The sequence below is a fragment of the Lathyrus oleraceus genome, chromosome 3 (assembly GCF_024323335.1).
Source record: "Lathyrus oleraceus cultivar Zhongwan6 chromosome 3, CAAS_Psat_ZW6_1.0, whole genome shotgun sequence".
Lineage (NCBI taxonomy): Eukaryota > Viridiplantae > Streptophyta > Magnoliopsida > Fabales > Fabaceae > Lathyrus > Lathyrus oleraceus.
Genome location: NC_066581.1, coordinates 405,086,882 through 405,097,024, shown reverse-complemented (window position 1 = coordinate 405,097,024; position 10,143 = coordinate 405,086,882). Strand labels below are relative to the sequence as shown.

Below are 10,143 nucleotides of genomic sequence, written 5' to 3'. Positions count from 1 at the left end.
ATAGTTGATAATTCGCAGGTCTGGACGGATCAACAGCGGGAGGAGCGACTTGACTTGTTGGTCGAGAGGTTTCAGGGGCTATCACCTGAGTAGGCATATTCTGCAGAGCAAACAACATCTGTGGCGGGTATGAGAAACCAGGAGGCACTGTCTGCGCGGCATACACCAAATGAGGATATTGTCCTTCATCCTGAGCATTGAGGGCCTGAGGTGCCTTTGCCTGCACATATTAGAATGCAGGATTGGTGGGTACATAGGTCATCATGGGCACAGAGGTTGCCCCAGGATGACTGAAAGGAGAAACTTGATTGATGCTCGCAGGTTGAGTAGCTTGAGTAGGAACCTGGAAGTGGAGGCGCAGGTCTCGGTATTCACCTTCAACGTTAGGAGTTTCATTAGGGACCTGACCTTGGTTGTCCTCGGGGTTGGTAGCATCAATCGTAGGAGTATGAATAGTAGGTATACCCCACGAGAAAGCAGGGTTTCCAGCAGCAGCAGGGGCAGTGAGAGTTAGATGAGGGAAGAAAGCCCCCCCATTGGCAAAGTGAGAAGCAAAGTTTTGGGGCATTCCCCAAGGGTAGGCAGCAGCAAGCCTATTCATGTCAGCAGGGACCAGTTGGCGTTTTTCAGTGGTTGGCACTACAATCTCCACCGAAGTTTCAACAGTAGCACCAATAGCAGTAGCGGGATTGGTCACCCCATCAGCACGGGTGACGTTGTCATCAGCAGGGTTGGCGGAGGCAGGAGCCCTCTGAGTCTGGAGGAGTTCTAAGATGGCCTCCATGTTCCCTTGGAAGAGGTCCACTCTGCCTTGGACTTGGGAGAGGGATTCGCGGAAAGCAGTGTTGTCAACTTCAAAGTCAGCCATGACCTTGAATTTGTTTGCTCTAGTGAAATAGTGATGAAGAGTCGTGATTCTTGTTGTGGAAAGACGGAGACGGTAAGCATTTTGTTTTCTGGAAGCTTATGACAGATAAATGTGTGCATGCATGCATGTATGTAAAAAAAATTCTATGTGCATATTTATTTATGATATATTCATTTTTGTAAAGGAATAAATTTCCAAGGAATCCTTGAGTTTGTTTATCGACATAAGTGAATACAAAGCATAAAGAGACAGTTTGTGAAGTCAATAGCCAAGAAACTCTTTTATTCATATATTAGGAAAGTGGAATACAAGTACACATCAATAAGCTGCCCACTAGGCTACAAGAGTCTCAATGTCAACCCTGTTAGATGTCAACCTAAGAATGAGAATGAAAAACAGATCAACCCCAAAGGGCATATTCAGAAACATCTCAAGAATAGCTCATTGTAACAAATCTGAGAAGTCTGGGTGGCTTGTTCAGCGAGTGAGGTCAGGCGTGCACTCCCTTCTCCCAGTACCATGCTTCCCTCAGGTGGTAGATCGCGATCAGGTTCACTTAAAAAGCTTCCCACAAATGCTTCCTTCTGGTTGGGGAGATTTTCAAGATGTCTGTTGTGCTTCTTCGAAGGATCATTCTCTTGTTAGAGTGGGTTGGTGCCTTCCAGGTTCTTGTGTGATTTCTCTTTTAGCTCGCGGATCTCCTCAAGTCTCTAGTTTAGCTCGTACTGGTTCTTGCGAAGAGTGACCTCTAACTGTTTGGTGCAGCTTTGCTCATCTTTCTGCCCTTTGTTGCAAGCTTCCAGCTGGTCTCGGAGCTTCTTGGTCTGTTCTCTGTAATTAAGCTTTGCTTTGCAAGCCTGGTATTGAGTCCCGACTAACTGTTTCTTCTTCGCTTTCAAACTAGCATAAGTTCCCTTGAGTGTATCACCCACCTTTATTCTTTTGAATACCTCAGTCTGCACTTCGTCATCTACTTGATGCACCCTAGCTCTTTTTTGATTCAGGTTGAACTTCAAAGTTTCTTTCTCCAAGGAGATCTTACCAAGTCTAGATTTTAGATCAGCGTTCTCTTCCTCTAGGGCCTTGATAACTCTTTTTAGCTTATCAACCTCAGAAGTTTGATGGATTACTGGCTCAGGAGGCTTGATGCTCATGGATGGTTTATATGGAAATGGCAGCAAAATTTCATTAACCATGTCTTTTACCCATTTGGTGTAAGCTTCCTTGGCAACGCAATTCTTCTTACCCATTTCTGCTCTCCCTTGAAGACAAATTTCTCCCCAAGCCTTGACGATCTTCTTGACTAATTCTGGATCTTCAATCCCTTCATACAAGACGAAACATTCTACTCCTTTGAGATCAGGCTTATCTACCATGGGGTATTTCAACTGTCGTAATGCCGACCTCGGATTGTAATTGATTCCCCCTTTCGTACCAAGAAGAGGTACATTAGGAAAATCACCACAGTTGAGGATGAGCTTGACGCTGTCATAGATTCGAGAATACCAGTTAATGTCTTCGGCATTCAAGGATATCATCCGTTGGGACAACTTCAAATTGTCTTTATTTTCAACGAAGGGGCCTTTGCTGGGTAGATGTGAAATAAACCATCTATATAGCAAAGAGGTATAGAAGACGATGGTTCCTTTCTTCTTCTTGGTCCTCACATGGATGGAGTAGTAAGTATCAGCAAGAAGAGTAAGAACAGGGTTCTGGGTTAGGAAGATATGAATAACAGCCAAATCCACGAATTCTTCCATGTTCGGAAATAGTACAATCTCATAGATTGGTAGAGCTAGACTGGCGTTGAAGGTCGTTCAACTCCCAGCTTCGGCGAAGGCAATGGCTTTATCTACTAGAAACTTTGAGGTGAATCCATGAATTCCACCCTTAGGTTTCAAGTTCAGCTTCACTTCCTTCTTCCCTATCTAGAGGGCTTCAACAAGGACTTGGTATTTTGGAGTTCCTTAGTGCAAACATAAGGCATTTGGTTCTTGATCCCAATACCTAAAATGTATGAATATTCTTCCAAAGTGAGTGCCAACTGGTAATCCTTGAATGTAAAGCATCTCAACGGATGGTCGTAGAATTGCACCAGAGTGTGCACAACAGTGGTGTTGACTTCAGTGTTTAGTATTCCCAAAAGGTTGCCATAAGACGTCTTAAAGTCATATTTGTTTCCAAGAACTAGGCGTTCCCCCAATCCTCTCAAAACATTCAGTTGGGGCTCCATGAACTTGTAACTGTGAAAGCTTCTTCTCTCGGGATTCAGGATTTGTCTCGGATGCTTAGTCAACAAATTGGACTCTTGGATTCCTGGAAAAGAAATGCATATGAAATTTTTTCTCATGATGAATGATGATGTAATTATGGAATGCTATAAGTCACGCAGATTCAAAACTCTGATACGTTCTGAATAATCTGTATATGCCATTTGTTGTAGGTTCAAAAGTTCGATGCAACATGAGTATCAAGGTAGGTAGAGTTTATGGCTTCCTGCAATGAAAACCCATATCCCCCTCACAGGTGTGGACTATGCTCCAAGGTGGTCCCTAGAAGGTCTCACAGAGTCATCGACTCGAAATGGAAATACCCTGTCGTAGTGAATATTCACAGGATAAAAGTACCTCCAAGTGAATCTAGTTTGGGTGTGGTTCTCGTGATAACCCAACGCGCGAAACACAGGTGTACACGACTATCCACAAGTCTATCCTATGTGTATACTAAGCTCGGTTACAGAGCTTTCCACTCATGTGGTCTATCCCAACCCAACAACAGCATAACATATAATATCCACATCAATATCTAGAATAATAAAGTAAATGCGATAAGCGAGTAGATGCATAAAGATAAACACCTAAAACTAGTGAGAGAACAACCTAAAGTAGGCTCGACTTCTTTTAGCGGTTAGGAAGTACTCCAAGCAACAAAGTTTCCCCAGCAGAGTCGCCAGCTGAAGCTAGCAGAAATATACTCGAACTTATTGCATGCTCGAACATACAACAAAGTCGCCATCGAACTTTATTCATCCCCAAAGGGGATTGGAAAACATCGATAAAACCCAGGGGAAAGAGATATGTTGGTTAAGGAAGTTGGTTATGCAAGGGGAAGGTACTAGCACCCCAAACATCCATGGTACCCCATGGGAACCGTTTTGATTGTTCTCACTCGAATAGGTGGTAGATCTAAATATTACTCGTAAAAGGATATGGAAAAGGAAGAGAAAATAGATAAAGTGCTCGGTGAGGATTATGGCCCTCATGCCTACGTGTCCTCATAGTCCAATGAGGAATTCAGAGCTTTGTAGTTCAAAGAACTAATGGTGGGAGATGAAAAGAAGTGTGATAGAAAGTATGGTCTGAACCAAAGAATAGTGTTTTGAACTCCAACAAGGGTGAAAAGATGGACCCAAGAGTAAGGTGGCTATTACCAGTACGCTGGCTAGTAGGACCGCCGCTATAGGGTAAAGCCGAAAAGACGAAGAAATATCTGTTTGGGTATAGTCGCAAACATCTCTTGGTTCATAAGGTGGCGCAAGAAGGAGCACAATGAGATAGTGTACTTGGCTCAAAGATAACTGGTATATCACATGGAGTGAAGGAAGGTAGAATACGAATGTATCGTGGAAATGAACGGAATGAGGTGACCTAAGTCACATAATTGAATATTTGGTGATAAGTGACTGAATAAGTCTTGTTTGAAATTAAAAGGTGAAAGTGTATTGGAACCCATAAGAGAAATGGAATTCATACCATAGAGGGAAGCAGCTTTAACCGATACGTGGACCAGCAGGCCGCCACCTTAGGGTCTTTAGCCAAAGAAGGGAGGAATTAAATGTTTGAGGTTGTAGCCCAAACAACTCTAGGTATAAAGGCGGACTACATTAGGTGTCCTAAACGGATGTGTATGGGATTCCAGATAAAGTAGTATTTCTGATCTCAGAGGAATAGTATGTCACTGGGTGAACGATTTATGATGAAAGGTAGATAATGAATAATGAAAGATATGAATGATACCCTAAGGCGAAGGAGGAATAATTAAGAGTATTCTCACCAAGGATTCGCATCCTCGTGCCTACGTATTCTCATTATGCAATGAGAAAGTTAGAGCAGTCGTAGTTCGGAACCACGAGAATAGAGAGAGATATTTGTCTAAGCAATGGGGGCTCACAAGACAAACACCAATTCAAGGAATGATTGTAGTACGGAAGTATAAATAATAGTATATCACTCCCTGGGGAAACAAATAGTTCAAGATCAAATAAGAATAGTATCTTGGATCCAAGAAGAGGATAGACTCTGAATCAAAGAGCAAGGTAGGCATTTACCAATACATGGACTAGTAAGCTGCCACTATAGTGTAAATCCAAAAAGAAAGACTAAATTAAGTGTTTGGGCAAGGCCCACAAACAACTCTCGATTGAGGAGACGGAATGTCGTTAAGTCTTCCTAAAAGGATAGACAAGGAGTCCAAGGAGAATTATTATTGATCTCAAAAAGATGGTATAGATTGAATAAATGGAGAATGATTGATAAATAAATAGGTTAGTAATAGATAAGGTAGATTGATAAATAAGATAGCTCGCGAAGAATCTGAATTCTCCTGCCTACGTATCCTTATAGTGCAATAAGGAAATCAGAGCTTTCGTAGTTCAGCCCACTAGGGTTGAAAGCAAGAATGATTAGAGGCAAAAGAAAGATTGAATGGTTGAATTGAAATGAATAGGATAGAGAGGAATAAACTTGATAGTTACTTGATAAGAGTCACACTAAAGTCTACGAGTAAAGATGGATACGATAAGTAACGAGTCAAACATCTCGCACCCAAAGATATCCAAAATGAGTGTAGGAATGCTCCAGTCTCATTCCTTCTTTACCACTTAAAGCTCATGGCATGTAACTCTCGTCTTAACTTTCAAGTGGAGAGGGAAGAATCTTTGTTGTTTCTTGTGTTGACGAAGACCTTATCAATCGTTTGATTCGAATTGCACTAAAGTCTATGAATAGTGGTGTATATAATGAGCGTTGGGTCATTCGTCCCATACCCAAAGATACTCAAAATGGGGGTAGGAATACTCCAGTCCCACTCCTTCTCTATTGCTTAAGGCTCGTGTCGTACAACTTCAATTATGATTGATAGGTTGTTGATATAGTCCTTGCTTGTTGCATTGCTTTGTGAAGAGAGACTTGATAACCGTATGATTAGAATTATGCTAAAGTCTATGAATAGAGGTGAATACGATGAGCGATGGGTCATTCGTCCCATACCCAAAGATATTCAGAATGGGGGTAGGAATTCTCTTGTCTCACTCCTTCTATATTACTTAAGGCTTAAGCCACATAATTCCAACTTTGATTTAACAAGGTCTTGTATTTTTTCACCTTTGAAGCACTTGTATAATCCGCTGCTTGGTATGACTGAGGATGCCTTGATTGGGAGTCTGACTTGAGGCTTCGAGCTCCACAGCTTAGAAGAAAAGCCTTATTAAGTGATCAAGGGTCTTTTGGTCACTCAAATTAGACTGTGGGATTATGCAAGTTCAAAGGATTTAATTAATCAAAACTTCTTTTGATCAATTTAATCATGGGTTTGCTTTGGTTGGAGAATCTAGGTAAGACCTAATCTAGTGGTTAGAGTTAATCACATTAGTCTAAGGGATCATGTCATGATTAGTCAAAAATTCGATTAAAAATCTATGTTAAAATTCCTAAGGGAACATGTTATTGTTAATACTTTGGGATTTAAATTCTAAGTTAAATTATATTCCTAAAGGAGCATGTGATTATATGAGTAAAATATCTAAAATTACCCCTAAAGGGTAAAATGGTCTTTTGACAATTTTTAACGAATCTAAAATTCTAATTATGTAGATTCTAGTTGTATTCCTAATTGGTCCAATTAACCAGAATTCTATCAATCAAAGTTATCTCATTAACAAATAACAAACAAATAAAACAAATAAAATAGTGTGGGCCTTTGCAAAACAGAGGGTGCAAGCCTGGTTTGGATGTGTGCAGGAAAAAGAGCAAAGCATGACCCAAATGTATGGGCTTCAGTTTCCAAAGCCCAATGCTGAACAAGCTCTCTTCAGTCAGGGGGTGCAGTAGAAAAATAGAGTGAAAGGGTATTGCATTGGGCTTGGAGTGTGACAAGCCCAAACAAAAATGAGCCCAAAGATTGGGAGCTAGCTTGAGAAAAAAAATAGTAAAATTTTGAATGCACATGCACGCTCTTTTCTCCATGGCATCTCAAACCGTCAACACTGGACCTCCATTGTGGGCCACCGCACCGGAAATCGCTTTTGGCGGCGGTGGCTACCGGAAATGGACTGCGGAACCACCTTCACCTTCGTCTTTGTCTCCTGAACAAGGATCCACTCTCCACATTCTCTAATTTCTTGCCTAAATTCATGACTGGAGCCAAACTCTCAAGAATCCCTAAAAACTCAGATCTACAATACATCTCCATGAACAATATCCGAAGCTCCTCATATTAGAGGTTTGTAACAACATGGTGCAAGGTTCAGCATAGTAACAATATGCAATGAAAAAGGACCTACCTCTGAAGCTGAGATTTGCTCCGGCGAGTTTTGATCGGAGAAAAAGAAGACGGAAAATCACTTGTACAAGAAGGTAAGATATTGCTTTTACTTCCTTCAGATTAGCTTGCTTTCCAACTCTTCTTCTTCAAAAATATTGTAGTATGATGAGGTTGAGATCACTCTTCTTGAAGCTTCAATGGAGTTTTAGGAATTGAGCTTTGAGTGTGAGAGGGAGACGATTCAGAAATTCCAGAGTATTGAAGGTGATGATTGCAAAAAGTGTAGAGAGTTTAGAGTGAGGAGAAGACTTCAAATGATGATGAAGATGAGAATTTATAGTGATTAGGATTGGGATTAATGTAGCTTGGAGTTAGGCTTGGAGTTAGTTAAATGAGGTTTGGAGTTAGTTGGGAGGAACTCAGTGAGTTTAGGTAGTTAACTCACTGAGTTGGAAGTTAGTTAATTGGTTAACTTAATGGAATGTGTGATGACACTGAAATTTACCGTATTTTTTACTCCAATTTCGCATGCATTTTAGTAGTTTTATTATTATTTTGTTGTGTTATTACTATGTTTCTCTTTGTTTTCAGGTTTTTACTTTAATCAGAGCCCCGATCGAGAAAATGAGTGAAAAAGAGCTAAAAACCCTAAAATTCAGCATTTTGTACTTGTGGCTCCCACTCTGGCTGACACCATAGACCTTGCCATGACGTGTCCTGGCTCAACTTCCCTCAACTACGACGTTCCCCACTACTTCCACTAAGGCGCCACAAGAGGAAAGGTTTTCCCTCCCAAATTCAAACTGGAGGGCATCCTTGTCATTTCCATCATTTTACTTGCTTATAAATAGAAACTCGAATTCACTTGTTTAAGCATCCAAACATAGAGCAGAGGCAAACTTAGAGCAAACTTTGTTTCACTTAGGCATATATTTAGTATTTTAAAGTGGTAATCGCTTCGCATTAGGGTGTTACCACAATTGTGTAATCAAGTCTGTGATCGAGTCTGTAAACGAGTTTGGAGCACTTTAGATAGGAGTTAATCCTGCCGCCATTTTCATTTTCGCTTTGCATTTTATTCAACCCTCCGATTGGAGCAGGTTTTTATTGCCTTACCTTTATCTATTTATTTCCCGTACTGTCTTTACTTTATTTATTTCCCGAACTGTCTTTACTTTATTTATTTCTCGCACTCGCTTTACTTTATTTATTTCTCGCACTTGCTTTAATTTATTTATTTCTCGCACTCACTTTACTTTTATTTATTTTCCGCACTCGCACTACTTTTATTTATTTTCCGCACTTGCACTACTTTTATTTACTTTCCAATCTCGCACTACTTTTATTTACTTTCCACACTCGCACTAATTTTATTTAAATTAATGCACTTTTATTTTACCATGTCTAACTAAATCTATAAGGTTAGAATGTAAGGATCGTAATTGAACCGATAATCCGTACAATTATTCTTAAAAACACTTAAGGGCTATTTTAACTTTCAACTTAAGTTTTCCCGCACTTAATTTCCGTTGTGTAAGATCGAAAGTCGTCCAACGTCTATTTAAACTTAATTGTTTTTAACTATTTCAAAAACAGCGAAAGCGCTTTGTTTAGTTCATTAGGAGTTTTTAACTTAAGAAGAAACGAGATTTTAAAACTATTTTCGGACGCGTTTATAAGTTTAGAGTCTGGTTCGTGAGAACCTCTTTTGGTTAAGAAATCCAGGTAAAAATACTTTTCAACTTAGTCAAGATACTATATTTCTTAAAAATAGGTTTACTACTCTAACGCAATGCGCGCCTGTTTATAAGTGACAATAAGAGGGTTTGATTACGGAGTACAACTCGACTCTGAATACGCGAAAGCGACAGTTCCTGTTAAATTGGTTCTTTTCTCAGTAGAAAACATTACCCATAAGTATTGTTATTAGCAAGTACTTGAATTATTAATTGATTATGTGAATTACATTCGACCCTGTCTTTATCAACTGAACTTTATTCAACACTTTACTTTTCATTGCACACTCTAAAAACCCCTATTTTGATTACCTTTGATAAACACCATAACAATAGATAACGATAAATTGACATTTGGTCTCTGTGGATTCGACAATCTTTTATATTACTCTGACGCGTTCGTATACTTGCGAAAAGCACGCATCAAGTTTTTGGTGCCGTTGCCGGGGACCAATTTCGTCAAATTTCATACCCTGTTGTTATATCGTTTAGACTTAGGCTATTTCCTGGCGGTCAATGCGAAAAGCTCGCAGTACCGGAAGCTTAGTATATCCTCTAGCGGAACCTGAACGTTATGCTTGCGCACGTTTATTCTTTCATAGAATTAGGAGAGTTATGGTTGAAGATCAAAACCAAAGACCTCTTAAGGATTTCGCCCAACCATCTAACGAAGAACCTAGTTCTAGTATAGTAAACCCAACCATCCCAGCTAATAATTTCGAACTTAAACCTTCCTTGTTGTAACTAGTGCAACAGAGACAATTCACAGGTCTCGCTACTGAGAACCCAAACTAACATTTAAAAATCTTTCTTCAATTAGCAGACACTTTTAAAACCAATGGAGTTTCTCCTGAGGCAATCCGTTTAAGATTATTCCCTTTCTCCCTCAGAGATAAATCCCTATCATGGTTAGATTCCCTTCCTCCCAATTCCATTACGACTTGGGATAACCTTAGAAGAGTATTCCTTGCTAGATACTTTCCCCCGAGTAAGACCGCC

General features: G+C 40.1%; 1 protein-coding gene across 1 annotated transcript; it reads right to left on the bottom strand.

Annotated features, from left to right (window-relative positions):
• Positions 1 to 1,578: 1,578 nt before the first annotated feature.
• Positions 1,579 to 2,628, bottom strand: LOC127131461 (uncharacterized). The gene has a single exon (XM_051060381.1). The coding sequence runs from the start codon at positions 2,626 to 2,628 to the stop codon at positions 1,579 to 1,581; it is 1,050 nt and encodes a 349-aa protein (XP_050916338.1).
• Between the last annotated feature and the right edge of the window lie 7,515 nt (positions 2,629 to 10,143).